The following is an 18,941-nucleotide window of genomic DNA, read 5'->3' on the forward strand; positions in this document are numbered from 1 at the left end:
CTATTTCTGTTAGTTTAACTAAGGGAGCAAAAGTCTGGAACCATGTATTCGAAACCCCAGAGGTTATGTGTTCTTACTGCTCTTGCCTCTTCCCACAGGCCCCTCCCATCTCCAAGCTACAGCACAGGCTAAAGTAAGAGCTGCTCTGTACGTGCGTGCGTGCGTGCGTGCGTGCGTGCGTGCGTGTGTGTGTGTTGGGGGTAAGGCACATTGGATTTCCGTTTACATAATTTATCCATATATGTGGTTAACTAACTACTACCTTCATTAGGCATTAATCCATTCACCAGGGCAGTGTCTTATGACCCAGTTTCTGCTCAAAAGCCCCAGTTGTCAGCCTGTAACCGTTAGAGGGAACATTCAGACCATAGGGGCAGCCTGGAGATGGCTTTCCAAAGAGCAGAGATTCTGTGCTGCGTCTCAGTGCGTCATCCCTGCCTTGCCTCACTGAGAAGGTGACAGGAATAGGTCATGCTGCCCCAGGCTAGGGGAGGACAGCAGACACATGCCGTGGTCTATGGTGGCTCAGTTGTTCTTTCATTGTCCGGGAGAGTGAGCTGTACGATGCTAGTGTGATTGTGTAAGAGCATTTACACATATCCCAGGTAGATTGTAAGAAACAGAAACTGCGTGTGAGGTTAAAGAATCTTCAAGAAGCTTTGCCTACTAACAGATGTTGCGTGACTGTCCCTTCATGTCCCGCGGCCCGTGTTCCACTTCAGTGTGGATACACTGTGGCTCTGCTCCCTCCTTCTGCCTCTGTGTCCCCTGGCTCTGAGTCTCAGAACTGTACAGCAGGCCTCAAGAACTGAGGCCTCTTTCCCCTTGTGAGTTCACCTCAGAATGGCTGTGTGCCTCCCAAAGACACCCGGGAGTCTGTACTAACAGCAGACATTCAAAATATTCGGAAGAGAGTGAATTTCTCTTGTTTGGAGGTGAGGGATATGCATTAGCAGAAGATCAAGTTATTTTTTACTAAGAACTTACTGTTTAAAAATAAGCACAAAGGGCCATGGACATTGCTTAGTGCATAGTGTTCTTGTGGCAGGGCCTCGCTATGTAGCCCCCTGGCTTGGAACTATGGAGATCTACCTGCCTCCGCCTCTCAAGTGCTGGGATTTAAAGGCTTGGATAGCCATGTCTGGTCAATGGCTTGAGTTCTTTCCTAGCATACATGGATTTGATACCCAGCAGGGCACACATGGTGGCACATGCCTATAATTTCATGACTCAGGAGGACTGGCCTGAGGAGGAAGAACAGAAATTGGCTGCTCAAGTCATTTTCAGCTAACCTAATGAAAGCAAAGGAAAGGAAAAAGAAAGGGGGACACATGTTAAAATCTTTATCTTTAAGAAAACCAGAGTTTATATGTCAATTCTTCTGCCGGATTATAGTCAGTCTAAGACCAAAGCAAGTCTGACGAAGAACAAAATAGCATGAAGAGAGAAGGCTGACCATGGCAGCGAGCAAGACGGAAGATGAGGAGGAAAACTGATGGGAAAAACCCTCTGTTCTTAGTTGTGCCGATAGTAAGAAGGAATAGAATGCTTCTTAAGAAGCCCGGATGAAAGGAATGGAAATGCTTCTTCTACCAGGGAAGCAATTGCCTTCTGATCACTGCACATAAAGCCAATTAAAGAGCAACGGGATTGATTTTTATCCCTGGCTTGTCGAATCAATCACAGGATTTAAGAGCTGCCCCAGCTCTGGGTATCTTGCATCTATAGAGTGTTGCAGCCTCCCAGAATGCACTTTGTTTTAAAACATTTATTTTCAATGATTAACATGGAAAGCAGGAGAATGATGGGATAACAGAAAACCACTTGGAGTTGCTGAAATCTGTGAGAGCAAATAGATTGATTTCATTGGGAAACATTTGGCCAATCACTATGACTTGCTCACAGGCACTTGCTTGTCCCAGGACCAAGGCCTATAGCCAAAGACTGAGAAGCCAAGGGGTAACTACTAAAACCTCAAAATGCAGGATGAAGAAGAATATTTTACAATATTTTACAAGTAAAAGTGAAAGGAAGAAACAGGCCATTCAGAAACTCCAGAATGCAGAGGGAATGCTCCCGAAGAAAGAAGGGACACTTAAGTGATCCCCGGCAGGTGAAACAGGGCAGTGACGGGTGATTGCCACGCCAGAAGGGCTGATGTCTGCTGTGTCCCCTGCAACCTCTGACAGTCAGAAGAAAGGCTGGTCTTGGTCACGAGCGCAGCCAGCCTCAGCGCCACAACTGACATTGCACTGAAAGAAAAGTTTTCCCAAGTAGATTCTTGTCTGGTGAGGAAGCAGGAAATCAGCTGTATAGAATGGAGAGCTGAAATGACAGGCCGTCGCTTTGTTTCCGTTTTTGGAATTGCCTTTTGTAATCCTCTATTCTCTAGGCAGCGTCAAAGTGGGCAAAGGAGACCGAGTTATTTATGTCACGGGAACATATCTGCTTCTGTGGCGTGTCCTTTACGCAATGCCAGTGGGATCTGACTTGAAATTAGTCATGCAGAAAATCTTGACATTTTGGCCTTTTGGATAAGGCCAGAAAGAAACCTGGGCCATTCCAGGAAATATTATCAGATTGGGTTTAAGTAAGCACCTTAATTGCCAAAAGTCTAACTCAACGCCCTGGTAACAGCCCTGGGTAAACCTGATATGCACTTAGCAATCCTCTGAGGATTCGGAATTCCTTACGTTACCCATAATCTGCCCCCTTCGCATGACTTTGCTCTGTGTTACTGACTACCCACTGCTGCGTGGCTGCAATCCATGCCAGAGATAGGTAGAAATGCTGGGAGTCTCTGAAATAGCCCTCTGTTCTTCTAGAGAGAGACCCACAAGTGATAATTACGTATGTTAAGAAAGCATTTTAGAAGGCATATTAAACAGGTTATTTCCCCCTTATCTGTCTTTTTCCCCACTTTTTTGTGGGCTTCAGTCAACCACAGTCTGAAAATGTCAAGTGGAGAACTTCAGAAACAAACAACTCAGAAGTTCAAAATAGCTTGTATTACAAAATACTGTTAAAATTGTTCTATTTTATTACAAGCTGTTAATAGTTTACTATGTCTAACTTATAAGTTAAACTTTATTGTAGGTAAGTAGATTATACGTCAAGATCAACACTCATCACTCTTTTGGGCATCTACCAGGTGTCTCGAAATGTATCCTTTGTCGAGGAGAAGGGCCCACTGGACTAGAGACAGAACAAACAGGGTCACAGAGCAGAGACTATCTGACAGCTCGCAGGTGCTTATTCTCATGGGGTTCATGGGTGGCCTGGTCCTAGGAGACACTGAATCTGAGACCCAGACAGGCAGAGATCCTGGAACCCATTGGAGAGCTATCTGGAAGTAAAGCTGACACACCTGCTAAGAAAGGAGGAGAAAGCGGTGGGGTGGGCGGGGGGGAGTGAGGATTTCTGGACCTCTGTTATTGAGGGAAGATGGCCTAGTCTTTTCTGAAAGTGAGACTTTTAGTGACCTTGGAACAATACACCCTCAGAAGCCAAGCAGACAGACGGGTAGAGGTCTCGGAAGTCCCGGAGAGAGGTCTCAGACAAAGAAACAAATTTTGGAGAAATTTTTCTGCACAGTTCCTGTCGGAACTCAAACATACACTTGGCCATTAATAAATACTTATGAAGTGACTGATTGATAATTCAGAGAAAGGGCAAGCGAGACTTTTGTTTCCTAGACAATGTTTTGAGTCTCTTGGCAAGAAGTATTACGGAAATGCCTATAGAATGCCAGGTGCTGTGGTGGCTGGCTAAGTATTAATTTACAATGATGAATCTTGAGAAAGCAATGGACCATTATTTCCGTGGCTGACTCTGACTGGCATAATTGGCACCGTTGTTCAGCTGCTGGCACCTTCTGTCTCTTCATCCTGGGCATCTTGCTCTGTTCCTTACTGCTGCCACGTTGCTCTCTCATTCAGCGACTATTGCCATCGTCCTGGCTGTCCCCAGCGACAGTCTCAAAGCCTTTTCTCCATGGTGAACCTGCTTCGGCTCTCGCACCTTACCCGAGTGCCTGTTACGTGTCAGACACAACACTAGACACTTGTCACATTTTTAGCCACTCTGCAAAGCAGATCTCTAACCTTGGGTTTGGCTTCTATCACTCCAGAAGAGTATGTGCTTGGTTCTGAGACAGATGGCAAGTGATTGGCATTGCAAGAAGTCAGGAGAAGTCCACGCTGAGCTTCCCCATTCCTGGCTTGGCTAGCTCTTCAGATCTTGTCTACGGAGTCAGCCTGCTCCTCTTACACCTAGCAGCTCAGTGAAACCCATCAGGAAATGGTACTGTGGCTTGCAATTGATTCACAAGTCAGGCTAACCTGAAATTTATCCTGGAGTCACAGTGTCTCCTATCTCTGTCACTTTGGACTTTATTTTGCATTCACGCATGTGTGTATTGATCCAGGGAAGTCAAGGCTCCTATCCCGAGAGATGCAGAGCCTGGGATGATGTAAACAATGAGAGCGAGAACAAGGGTACAAGGATGTGGAGCCAGCCAGTGAGGGACCAGGGCAGAGGAGTGGGAGGAGATGGGCTGAAGATGAAGAATGAGGGAGTACAGCTGTGTAGAGAGCTGAACCAGAAAAACATGTGTATCAGAAGCCAGTACTCCTTGTTCAAACAAAAACCTTACGAGTTAGTGAACATGCTACAAGAGCTTCACTCTCTGCCCACACAGCCCACTGAGAAGACATTCTGTCTTCAGTGGGCAAGATCCCCCAAGAAGGCAGGTTCATCACAAGACAAAGTGATGTTTAATTAAACAATGTCTTTAGTAGGAGCATTGGAAAGGAAGTTTGGCCTCCAATCCCAAGAGCCCAGGTCCTGGGAGGCCCAGGATTTAGACAGAAAACACTCACAGTTAACATAACACTGGAGGACAACCAATGTTGGGCTTACTGTCACCTTTAAGAACTGCACCTGTTTCCCCAGAAAAGTCCACCCATTATACCTGACACCTGCCTTACTGGCTGACCCCAGGCAGCCTGCTGGGGAAATAGACCTGATGGGTACTCACTCCACACTAGGTTTCATGCTGCCATGGAATATGGAACTTCTAAGGGTCAGCTACCTGTGTATCAAACACCAGCCAGCAATCATCTGCTTGAGACACATTAGTCAAGACATAGTCATGGTTTAAAATGCAGGAAAGGCTTAAAACCACACTGTACTGTATCCTTGGATGCAGCTGGTGGTGAGGACTGCATGGCAGATCCTCAACATCCTAGATGTCTGAAGAACATCACCTGAAATCTGGAAAGTTTATGTGACATGAGAACGGAAAGCTGTCATGGTTGCCAGGATTTTGAGATACAAGGTTCTCTCTCTCTCTCTCTCTCTCTCTCTCTCTCTCTCTCTCTTTCTCTCTCTCAGATAAAGTCTTAAACGCACACACTTACACACTTATGCCATACCTTTGCTCTCGTTTATTAAGATATTCAAACTTACAGACGCCACGTTCTGTGCCATAGTTCCCACACCTGGACTAACAGTGCTCCATCCACACCTTCTGACACTGAACAATGACCCTTCACCGTCTTTGGTGGGGGGAGGGTTTGAGGCAGGGTTTCTCTATGTGGCTTTGGAGTCTGTCCTGAAACTCACTCTGTAGATTAGGCTGGCCTCAAACTCACAGAGATCTGTCTGCCTCTGCTTCCCGAGTGCTGGCATTAAAGACATGAACCGCCACCACCTGGCCAAACATTCACTATTTGAAGCACTGGGGTTGGTGGTGCTCAACTTTGCTAGCGAGCCTCCGTTACTGCCTCCAGTGTAGCTCTTAACTATATTTAAATTCTTAGTTGCATTCTAAATATTATTTTGATTTTATTTGATTGTATTCATTCATGTGTGTTCCTGTATATTGGTACATGCATACATGCACATATGTAGATATGTATTTGTGGTCCAGAGGGCAACTGTAGTGCTATTATGCAAGATCCATCTATCTTTCTTTGAGAGAAGGTCTTTCAATGGTCTGGAAATTGCCAAGTAGGCTAGGTTGGCTGGCTAGTCAGGAACGGCCAGGCATTTTCTTATTTCTGCATCTTCAGTGTTGGGGTTCCAAGTACATGCCACCATGCCTGTACTCTTTCACCTGTGTTCTGAGTATTGAACACAGGTCTACACACTTGCAAAGCAAACACTACCAACTGAGCTGTCTCCCCAGTCCCATTCTGATGTGGGATTCCCCTCTGTATGCTGTGAATATCCTTGGTTAATAAAGAAACTGCTTTGAGCCTATAGCAGAGCAGGGCAGAACTTAGCGAGGCGAGGAAAACTAAACTGAATGCTGGGAGAAAGAATACAGAGTCAGAGAGAAGCCATGTAGCCCTCCTGGAGACAGTAGCCCGAACTTTATGCAGTAAGCCACAGGCTCACGGAGATACACAGAACCTTCATCTTGCTGGTATCCCGAGTGATAAACAAAAGAGGGCAGTAGAAACCTCTGTGAGCTTGGTGGCATTTTTATGAATGAGTATATTCTGAAAGCTATTTTCATATTTCAGTGTTACTTTCCACAAATAGCTTTATTATTTAAAAAATTTCAGGTAAATATGATAACACCATAATGATGTGCTAACTATGGATACCAAAAATACCCATGTATTTATCAGGTTTGTAATGTGTTTTCTGGAAACATTTCATAACTGAGCACGTTAAAAAGAAAAAAAAAGCCAAAACATGACCTTTTACACCTGGTCACATGTCACAGACGAAGAGGTCAAAAGCCCTAGAATGTAAGCCACAGGTTTTGCTTTGCTCAGTGGACATGATGTAACTAACCATCAAATTGCCTTCTAAATAACTGTGTATACCCAAGGATTGCCACTGTTGTCATCTTTGGCTAGAGAGCTGGTTTTATTTGTTTGCTTGTTTTGTTTTTGAAAGTGTGGGGACCATTAACTGCAGCGGCTCCCAATAGGTCAGACTGCACAACTTAAATTATGGTTGAATGCCATGCCACAAACAAAACGTCACAGCTCAGGCAGCATCGCTGAAGAGAGGGCGGGAAGCATGTAAGAGGAGGAACAAGGAGTAGAGTGTTGTGATCATCTCCTGGGTGTGATATGACTGCTGGGATCCTTGGCCTCGCAGCATCTGTGACGTCCCAACAAGACCTCAGGCTCTGCACAGATCAGGCCTGTCAATCTCTGTCACCCAGGGAGAAGGTGTTCATGAGGCCCCACCCCTCTCTGAGGATTTATGGACAGTTAATGGTCGCAAGGAGAGCTAGAGCCATCCTCTTCAGCAGTGTGTAGCTTTCCATACAGTGCCCTTGCTCCTGCAGCCAGCCCTAATGAAACTAATCGGGACACCATCCCCCCATACACACACACAGGGTGGGTGATGGGGCTTGTTAAGAAGAAGGAGATTAGTGGATGGGGACAAGAGGGGTATTGTAGGTACCCAGGTCTTTTTCCCTTTTCTTCCTGGCGATTTGCAGGGCTGTTTGACCTCTGGCTCCCTGGCTCTCCTGCACTAGCACTGGCCTGAGGGTATAGTTTAGAAAGAACTTGGCTCTCTTTTGTTATGGTAATTCCACCTGTGAACAAGGTTCCAGCTGTGGGCCCTATATGCCTGCCTTGCCTGGCTCCCCCAGCTGCTTCTGGCCTGAGGCACCGGGCACTTGTCATCTCCTTCTACTGCTCCTGTTGGGAGGGGGCCGTGCCCTTTTGCCCTCTTGCCCACTGATATAAATACCCGACTTGAGTTTAATAAAGTGGCCATTTGCTCTTTGGTGAATGAGCAGGTCTCTTTGTGTCGTGTATTTAAACCCTTAGGACAGTCGTCCAATCTCGTGGACTCGAATCAGAAAAGCGTGCGCCTGGATCGGGTGTGGGTATTCACAGAAAAGTGCGGAGGCTAACAGGGTATGGCAGTGACTACACTATATACACCCATAAAATGTCACACTGACACTCGTCATTGCATTTAATTAATATATACTAATAAATAATCACTAAAAGAAGCAGAACAACTATAAGACAGAACAATCATATATCTTATGGCATTTACAAAGAGTTTCGTTTGCCTCTGCATTTGTTAAAAATGTGAGACATTCAATTCTCAGTCTGTAAAACCAGGTTTGAGACAACACGCAATTTCAAGATAGAGTTATGAAGATATTCAATTTGGTGACAGCGTGCCAAACGTTAATAGAAATCACCCCCCAGGAAACCTGAAGTCCCTCCAGCATCATTGGCCCCATGCTGCCAATTCATCACACTTAACAAGGTGTACCGAGAAGAGCTGAGTACCGACCTCCCGGGGACAAATGATCCTCTTGGGACGAGGCGCCTCTTGCTGCAGCTGATACACTGCCAAAAACAAAACAAAACAAAAAGATGATTATAATTAGGAAACCGCATTGCATAAGCAACACACCTTCACATATTCTCAGTGAGGTTCATCCTCAGGACCATAGACAGAAATCACCACCACTAACAACAACCTTTTTTTTAAAAAAAACAAACAAACTAACCCAGGGTATAGACACATTCTGCAGACCAGGCGAAGTCAGAGTCAGCTCATTTATATGGAAATTAGTCACTGAATGCAAACCGGCAAAATTGATTTTTTTTTTTTTACTCTTATAAAGCCAATTTAGCTTAATAATTGTTGCTGGCGTTGTTCATTCTATGGCTTTTTTTTGGAAGACTAGATGCAGGTAAAATGCTTTTGATTATTTTAGAGATGAAATTCTGTTCGTGAGTCCCTGAGTGTAAGATGATATAACAAGCTCCATGAATTTAAATGCTGATGGTTTCTGACATAGGCAGGGAAGAGCTGGCATCAGGGACTGTCATTTTCCGAAATACTTCAGTTATGTACAAAGACACTGGATTCTGTAGTGAAGGAAATACCAAGTCTCTCTGCATCTGTCTCTCTTTCTAGATCTCTGTCTCCTCCCCCCCCCCCCCCCCCGCTCCACCTGCCTCTCCCCTGCTACACACACATACACACCCCTCCACCTTTGCCCTGACTCTCACCATGGAGTCTCATTCAACAGACCACTTCCCATCTGTTGCCATTTCTCTTTCCCAGGTGCTCTCACATCTTAAGGAATAATTATCTGAACCGACTTAAGTGACAGGATGTATCCCAGCTAATTTTTATTTTGTCAACTCACAAACCGGGGTCATTTGTGGGGAGGAATACTAATTGAGAAAATGCCACCATAAGACTGACTTAGAAGCAAGTCTGTGGGGGCATTTTCTTGATTAATGACGGATATGGGAGACCTGGCCAACTATGGGTAGTACACCCGTGGGCTGGTGGTCCAGGGGTATATAAGAGAACAGTCTGAGCAAGCCATGGGGAGCAAGTCAGTAAGCAGCACTTCTTTATGGCTTCTGTTTCCATTCCTGCCTCCAGTTTCTGGACCTGAGTTTCGTTCATAATTGACTGAGATAAGGACATGGAAGGTAAACAAGCCCTCTCCCTCTCAAGTTGCCTTTGTTCATGGTGTTTTTGATTATAACACTACAGTGGAAACTAGAACACAGGCATGCATGAAACATGTAGGACTTCATACAACACAGCTCACCAGACAATTATCTAGGTTTTCAGACTGTTCAGGTGACAAGGAAGGATTTTTCTTCTGTTAGACTAATCTGAATGACCCTACCCACACCTTCCTTTCTCTTTTAATCCCTCCTTTTCTTTTTTCTTTCTTTCCTTCAATTCTTCAGTGCTGGTATTAAACCCAGGGCTTCCTATTTGTCTAGGCAAGCACTCTACCTCTGAGCTGAAACTTAGCCCTGACTGTTCTCTTTAAGGGAATGGCTACCCTGTGCCAATTCCTTCAGGATCTAGTGCCATGAAAACAGAGGTTGGAAACAAGCCACGTTCATCTTATATGCAGAATATTGAAGAAGAAAAACTAATTTGAAACAGAGTAAGTCTATAAAAAGGTAAAATTTAAATTCTATAAGGTATTTTAAGAAAATACAATGATATAAGTACAGACTTCGGATTTAATCTGGGTCCTAAAAATAAAACAGAAGAATCTTAAAGGAGATGCAGCCAGCGTATAAATACAGGCATGAAAACTATAGGGAAGTCATCTATAATCACAACTGCTCCCTAGTGACTTCAGCCCAACATGGATGTTTTCTTACCCAATTAAGTGTGGATTTCACAGTACCAGCATAGACCAAACTAGGCACCCCTTGCCAGTGTTGGAATCTGCTACATTTTCAAGTGTGAGCTGCTCACGGGCATGAGCCACCCAAGGAAAACCTCACCCATGTGTGGAAAGACAGCAGAGCTCAGCATCACTTCTGAGCTCAGAAAGACTCCAAGAAAGACAGCTAAAAAGACGGCCTTCAAACAACTGACTCCCATCTGAAGGAAAAGCCTGCAGGTCATGACAGTGTAAGAGGCAGTGTAAGAGAAGGGGGGGTGCCAGAGGGATGATGAGCGGTGGGTACATACCACTGCCAGTCTGTGAACTCCTAGATCCGTACTCCTTTTCCTTGGATTCTGAGGCTCCACCCCCTCATCTTTCCTCCTATTTGGGTTTGTATTTCAGGTCTAGTGCTCCCTCGTCTTCCTCTACTTACTCATACCACAGGAGGTGCCCACGGTGGATCTCAGACCTTCTGGAGGCCCCATTCTCCCTCCTCCTCCCTCAGACACTGCCCCCATCTAACACTTCATGCACGATTTACAGTTACAAGGCTCCATTCTTACTCAGAACCATTCCTGAGTACCAGGCCATATGCCCGATATCCTGGAGATCTGCTGATGGGCCCCAAGGGCTTGAGTTCAAGAGCTGAGTGTCTGGCACGGTGCAATGTGCCACACACTCTTACCTCACCACATACCATACTCTTTGCTTAGCTGATTTCCTCTTTTTCCAGAAACACAGTGTTCTCTTCAATTTTAGGGCCTTTGGACATGGAGCACCCTACCTCTATGCTATCCCCCCATCTTCCTTCTGTATCTCCAGATCTCTGTTCCTCATCAACATGACTTCAGTTCAAATATTAGCCATATGCAGTCGTCTTTTCTGATTCTCTCACAGCACATTAAAGACATCAGCCATTCTGTGCCTTATAATGCCCGGTTCTTCCTTTGCATGGCTTGGCCCACTAGGTTACTGTAGCAACAGTAACTGGAATGAGCTGTGAAGTGGACTGTCTCTCTTCCTGAGTGTCCTGAGCCCTGACACAAGGAAAGTGATTATGGTGCTCTTCGATCTCAAATTTTTATTGTGGTGCTGTGGCCATAAATCAAATCAAATCATATCCATCTGTGAGAAGTCTGTCAGATTTTGTGAGGCATCCAGAAAAGAGAAATATTTGTATGAAACAGGAAAGCAAATGTGGAGTTGGCAAGATACAAGCTCTTCTAACACCAGGAGGGGAGGAATCGCTGCCTGAGCTCCGGGGCACCTTCCTGCAGACCTGGCTTCCTTAGTGAGAACCGTGGAACTCTCTGGCCTGATATGGATGTTCTATTCAGTTAGAAAAGCAAGGTTAAAAAAAATACAATACACAGAGACTACTTCCAAGGGCCTGTCCTTCCTCCATGACTTCATTCCCTGTCTTCGTCAGCAACCTTACGGCAGACCCAGCTTTTATTCTTTCTGTGGACCCCGCTAGTGCCCCCTTCTTAGCCTGGCTCCATTCCTTTATGTTAGCCCCCAGTGCCTAGAAACACATTCTACCAGGGACTCCCAGTGGCCACAGCTAGCAGGGCCTCAGAAAGTTCTTCCTATCAGGCAACCCACAGCTAGACACAGTAGAATAAAATGATGGAAACAGCTCAACATGTGAAAGAAAAAAAAAAACAGACTCATTAAACAAAAGTGAAACAGATAAAACTGAGAATGAAAATTTGGGACTCAAACAAAAATTTCAGAGGTAAACCTCACTAGGAGACAATATTACATGTATAAAAAACCCAGGTACAAAACAGCAAGAAAATCTGGGACACTATAAAAAGAGAAAATTCACAAATAAGAATGAATGGAGGATACAAAAATATATCAAAGGCACAGAAAATAGGGAAGATAACTTCCCTAACCTAAAAAATGAGGTACCTTTGCAGGTAGAAGAAGTACACAGACTGACATACAGGCTGATTCAGAAGAGAAATTTCCCATGATACATAATCATCAAATCACTAAATTACAGAACAACAAAAAAAAAGAATATAAAAGCTGCAAGGGAAAGACAAAGTAACATATGAAGGCAGACCCATCTAGAATAACACCCGATTCTTAGTGAAGACTCTAAAAGCCAAAGGGGCCTGGACAGATGTTCTGCAAACTCTAAGAGACTACAGGCCAGACAACCATATACAACAAAAATTTCAATCACAATAGAAAAACATTTCACAATAAAGCCAATCTGAAGCACTATTTATCTAGAAATCCAGCTCTATAAAAGGCACTAGAAGGAAACTTCAACCAGAAAAACGAATAAATATTCCTAGACCATCAAATCAAAAGATGAGGAAAATAACCCACAGAGATAAGGGGAATCAACAAAGAGTGTAATCCACAAACATAACTCTCAACAACCATGGTCTCAATTCACTAAGAAGTTACTGACTAACAGACTGGATTTAAAAAGAGAATCCATCTTTCCACTGCATCTAAGAAACACACCTTACCATTGAGATAGACATCACCTCAGGGTAAAAGAATGGAAAAAGACATTCCAAGCAATTTGGCCTAAGATGCAAGCCGTTATAGCCATTTTAATATCTGACAATGCAGACTCAAACTAAAACTAATCAGAAGAGATAGGGAAGGATACTACATACTCAAAGGAAAAAAAAAGTCTGCCAAGAGAACATTGCTATTCTAAACATTATGTATGAAACACAAGGGTACCCAAATTTTTAAAAGAAAGACTTCTATGGCTAAAATAACATATTGACCCTCACACAGTGATAGTGGGAGACCTCAGCACCCCACTCTTTCCAGTATATAGGTCATCTAGACACAAACCAAACAGGGAAATGCTGTAGCTGGATGATGTTATTAATCACACAGACCAATCAGATATTCACAGAACACTTCATATAAGCACAAAAGAATATTCCTTCTTCTCAGCACCTCATGAAGCTGTCTTCAAAACTGATCACAATACTTGTCACAAAGAAAGTCTCAACAGACACAAGAATGCTGAAATACCACTCTGCATCCTGTCGGAGCACCACGGATTCACGATGGAGATCAACAACAACAGGAAACTTACGAACTCACGGAAACTGAACGATCACCGCTGAATGAAAACCGGGTTAGAATAGAAATCAGGAAGACACTTTAAAACTTCCCTGATGAATGAAAATGAAAACACAGCATACCCAAACTTATGGCACACAGTGAAAGTGGTTCTAAAACACAAGTTCACTGCACTAAGTGCCTTTATAAACATGATGGAGAGATCTCATACTAGTAACTTAATGGCATATCTGAAAGTTCTAGAACAAAAATAAGAAGAAATCACAGTAAAAAAAGGAGTAGACAGAAAGAAATAAACTCAGGATTGAAATCAATTAAATAGAAGCCAACAAATAGGCAAAAAACAATACAAAGAATCAATGAAACAGAATTGGTTCTCCAAGAAAATCAGTAATATTGATAAACACTTCGCCAAATCAACCAAAATATGGAGAGAGGATCTGAATGAATAAAATTAGAAATAAAAAGGAGGATATAAGGACATATAGAGAACTCTAAGGACATACTTTAAAAATCTATACCAAACTGAAAAAAAATCTAATGGATTTCTTGGTATATGCTACCTACTAAAATTAAATAAAAAGCAAGACCAGATAAGCAATATGAACAGATCTATATCCCCTACTAAAATAGAAGCAGTAATTAAAAGTTTCCCAACCAAATGCTCAGAGCCAGGTACATTTAGCATAGAATTTTACCAGATTTTCAAAGAAGTAAAGTCAGTACTCTTCCAATTATTTCATAAAGTAGAAGGAGAAGGAACATTGTGTAACTCCTTAAGAGACCACAATTACTCTGATACCCAAACCACAAAAAGATACAACAAAGAGAAAACTACAAATTTCCTTTAACACAGATGTAAAAATACTCAATAAAATATTTTCAAAGCAAATCTAAAAACACATAAAAAAGATGATCCACCATGATTAAGGAGTGTGTTACCTAATTTTATGTCAACTTAACGCAGGTTAGAGTAGGGAACCCCAATTGAGAAAATGCCTTCATAAGACTGGGCTATAGACAGGCCTGCAAAGCATTTTTTAAAATTAGTGATAGATGGGGGAAACCCAGTCAACTGTGGGTAGGGCCTCTCCTGGGCTGGTGGTCCTGGGTTCTATAAAAAGCAGGCTGAGTTAGCCATGTAGAGCAAGCCAGTAAGCAGCTCCCTTCCATGGCCTCTACATTAGCTCCTGCCTCCAGGTTCCTACCCTGTTTGAGTTCCTGTCCTGATTTTATTCAGTGATGGACTATTGATGTGGAAACACAAGCCAAATAAAACCTTCTCTTCCTGATCTGCTTTTGGTCATGGTATTTTATCACAGCAATAACAACCCAAACTAGGGCATGTGGGATTCATCTCAGAGATGTAGAGATGGTTCAACATACAAAAAGTGATTCCATGCATCCCTCCATAAAAACAGACTGAAAGGTAAAAAAAAAAAAAAAAAACCCACAAGATCATATGATTAGATGCAGAAAAAGCCAAGGACAAAACCCAACATCGCTTCATGATAAAAGTCCTGGAGAGATTAGAAATACAAGGAACACATTTCAATATAATAAAGACAGTTTACAGCAAGCCTACAGCCAGCATATACCCACATGGAGAGAAACTCAAGGAATTTCCACTAAAGCCTGTCTACTCTTTCATACCCGTTCAATACTCACAGGACCAGCCTTCTGCAGCTCAGGAATTGTGGGGGAGCCACGGAATCGGTGAACTAATCACTCCATTTGACTTCTCTACCTGAGGGAGTAAAACTTAATTCTCTGGGGCTGAAGAGTGGGGCAAACTTAACTCTTTGGGGCCAGCAAATAAAAGGGAAGCACCCCTCCCCACACACACACCTCTATCCATATGGATCCCTTTTGTGTATTCTTAATTTTTCTCTTACAGCTCATTTACCCCAGCAAAATCTTTCAAGCAGTATAAAAATTACAGTGTGGTTACATTCTACTTTTTAAGTGAATGATTGCAATGAATACAAGTAAAAAAAACCAGCATATTTAAAAAAAATTATCCCCAAGAACCCACATACATTCATGCACAAGTGACTTGTTAAGGTTAACAAAGTGAAAGTAAGCTAGGTATTTTTCTCAGCCATTTCTTTTACTAGGAGGCTACCTTTTGCAATTACAAAGAAAGATCATTTATTTTACTATTTATCTCAAAAGATAATCTTATAAAAAAAAGGTCTTAAAAGAATTACACTTCTAAACTTTTATATATGAAAAACAGTCAGCTCTACTTTAAATCCTCAGGGGGTATACCCATTCATCAACACTCTTTTTATAGCAGGGAGCTGAGGGCAGAAATGGGCACAAGGAATTAATTATCACCCTTCATCACCAACCCATGCTAGCAAGAAAGGAACATCAGCCAGCAATAGCCAGGCTGTCACTGTTTCTGTTCCCTGACATTGAGTCCCTCACTCAGCTACTGAAATTGTGCCTTTTTGTTCCCCAAGATTTTCTACCTAAAACCATTAATTAAAAACAGCTTAACCTAACCTTAAGTCATTATTTAAAGCTTTGTTTTAGCTATGATACACACTGAAACCTATGAACACAACTCTTAACATTAAGATTAAAAGAACTTGAGCTAGCTTAGCTTTCAGGACTCAGTTGTTTTCCCTAATCATTAACCCAAGCCACAGTCTACTTAAGATAAACTCCTAAGTCTGAGCTATATGACACTTTCTTGCTCTTATTTTCTAACCTCTGCAGCCCCTGCTTTATTAGGGACAGGGGCAGCACTATATCCTGCCTTTATTTATATTAATTTTTCCACTAAACTAATCTTTATCATAATCCCTTACTATATTTGTTTAAAGCCCTTAACCATCAAAATTCTATTTAAACTAACACTATTATTGTATAAAATCATTACTTCAGTTAAATAGTACAGCTTCAGAGGAAATATTTTCATAATAATACATAGGTAAAAATGCCCAGTAGAAACAGGATATTTCCACGAGATAATTATACTACATAAAAGGCAGTGGGGATCCCCCCGTACCCGTTCATGTCAGACACCAGAGGAAAATGGCAATGGAAAACATGTACAAGCACAGCAGTAGCAAGAGACATTGTGGAGCTGAAGCCCTCGGGGCCTTGCCTATCCAAGGTTTGTCAATCAGTGCTTGCATTCTGGTTGGCCAATTCCCTGAAGCTCAAGTGCCACCTGCTGCTCCTCTGACATGGTCACAGGCAACCTAGTACTCGAAGTCTTACCTATCACAATAAGACAAATGGAGGAGGTAAATGTAGCCACCAATAGGAAATGAAGATGTCAAAGCATCTTTATTTGTAGATGATACGATTATATTCATAAAGAACCCTAAAAATTCCACCAGAAAACTCCCACAGAAAACTTTTCAGCATAGTAGCAGGATATAAAAGCAAAACCTCCAGAAATCAGTAGCCTTCCTAAGTATGAATGACAAATGGTGTGAGAAAGAAAACAGGGAAATAACACGTTCCACAATAGCTTCAAACATGAATCTTAGGGCAACTCTAACCAACCAAGTGAAGGACTTGTATAAAAAAAATACTAAGATATTGAAGAGAGAAATTGAAGAAGATATCAGAGGATGGAAAGATGTTCCATGTTCATGGATCAGTAGGATTAATACAGTGAAAATAGACAGCCTACCAAAGGCAATCTACAGATTCATATGCAATCCCCATCAAAATTCCAATACAACTCTTCACAGAACTTGAAAAGACAATTTTTAGTTTCCTATGGAGACATGCACACATACGCACACACACACACACACACACACACACACACAGAGAGAGAGAGAGAGAGAGAGAGAGAGAGAGGAGAGAGAGAGAGAATAGCTAAAACAGTTCTGAAAATTGAAAAAAAGAACCGCTGGATGTACCACCATTCCCAATCGCAAACTGTACTACAATACTGTAGTAACAGAACCAGTTTGTACTGGCACAAAAGCAGGCACGTTAATCAATGGAGTAAAGTTGAAGACCCATACACAAAACCCCAGACCTATGGACATCTGATTTTTGATAAAGAAGCCATAAATATTGATTGAAACAACAACAACAACAACAAGATAGCAGCTTTAACAAGTTGTGCTGGTCAAACTGGGTGGCTGCACGTAGGAGACTATAAATAGACTCATGCTGATCACTCTACACAAAATTCAAATCCATGAAACAAAGACCTCAACCAGAAGAACACTGAATCTGACAGAAGAGAAAGTGAAGAATTGTATTGAACTCATTGGCACAGTAAACAACCCTTTGAACAGAACACTGTCAGCACCACTAAAAACAAAAATAATAAATGGGACATCATGAAATTGAAAAGATTCAGTGTGGCCAAGGACAAAACCATTCAGACAAAGTATCAGGCTACAAAATGGGAAAAGATTTTTATGAACTACTCATCCAACAGAGGGTTAATACCTAAAATATATAAAGAACTTAAAAAACTAGACATCAAGAGAATAACCCAAATAAAAATGGGGTACAGATTTGAAGCAGAGAATTATCAAAAGATGAAACACAAATGGCTGAGAAACAAAGGAATGCCCAACATCTTTAGTCATCAAAGGAAATGAAAATCAATTCTACTTTGAGATTTTATCTTCCATCAGTCAAAACGGTCAAAATCAATAAAAACAAATGACAGCTCATTCTGGTGAGTATGTGGGGTAAAGACGATACTCATCCATTGATGGTGCGAGTGCAAACTTGTACAGCCACTATGGAAACCAGTGTGGTAGTTCCTCGGGAAGCTGGGAAACAATCAACCTCAAGATCCAGCAATACCACTTTTGGGCATATACTTCATTCGACTACAGAAACACTTGATCAATCATACTCACTGTTGCTCTGCTCATAATGCCAGGAATTGGATACAGCCTAGATGTCAATAAATAGATAATTCAATAGAGAAAATATGGTACATTTACACATTGAACTATTACCCAACTCTTTAAAAAAATAATACAATTTTCAGGCATATGGATAAAGCTATAAAAAAATCATCTGTGCGTGGTGATGGTCCACACCTTTAATCCCAGCACTCAGGAGGCGAAGTCAGGTGGATCTCTGTGAGTCTAAGGCCATCCCAGTCTACAAGAACTAGTTCCAGGACAGGGTTCAAAGCTACAGAGAAACCCTGTCTTGGAAAATAAAAAAAATCATCTTCAATGAGGTAACTCAGAATCCAAAAAATAAACATGATATGTATTCTCCTACAGGTAGATGCTAGCTGGTGATTCTTTGAAAAACAAGCCACAATCTATACAAGTATAGTGGTTTTGTAGGAAGACGAGAAGGATCTCCCCCAAAAAGATGAAATAGAATAGATAGCTATGGGTGGAGAGGGGTAGGGGAGACTAGATTGGGAGGGCCAAAAAGGGAGGGGAAGGGAAAACATAAATAAGGGAGGGAATATCGGGAGGGACAGATAAAATCAGAGGGGTCATATGAAAACCTGCTACTGTAGAGCTCCTTAAAATACATACATATACTGTGGAACAATCTTTGTACACTGTAAATAGGCATCGCTCTTATTAGTTAATAAAGAGAGGACTAGTCTATAGCTGGTCAGGAAGAGATTGGGTGGGAGAGCCAGACTAGGTGGACGCTGGGAAGAAGGACAGAATCTGAAGAGTTCCCAGCCAGACGCAGAAGAAGCAACATGAAAAGTACACGGATGAGGTAAACGAACCCCGGGACA

At 42.3% G+C, this 18,941-nt stretch overlaps 1 protein-coding gene across 1 annotated transcript in view; it reads right to left on the minus strand.

Moving 5' to 3' along the window:
• The window catches only part of Chn2 (chimerin 2), a 272,046-nt gene that overhangs the window by 105,272 nt on the left and 147,833 nt on the right, over window positions 1–18,941 (minus strand). The window contains exon 3 of the mRNA XM_085691052.2: window positions 8,287–8,342. Coding sequence (XP_085547178.2) covers window positions 8,287–8,342 — 56 coding nt within the window. The remainder of the gene's footprint in view (window positions 1–8,286; window positions 8,343–18,941) is intronic.

The sequence above is a fragment of the Myodes glareolus genome, chromosome 6 (assembly GCF_982192425.1).
Source record: "Myodes glareolus chromosome 6, mMyoGla1.1, whole genome shotgun sequence".
Lineage (NCBI taxonomy): Eukaryota > Metazoa > Chordata > Mammalia > Rodentia > Cricetidae > Myodes > Myodes glareolus.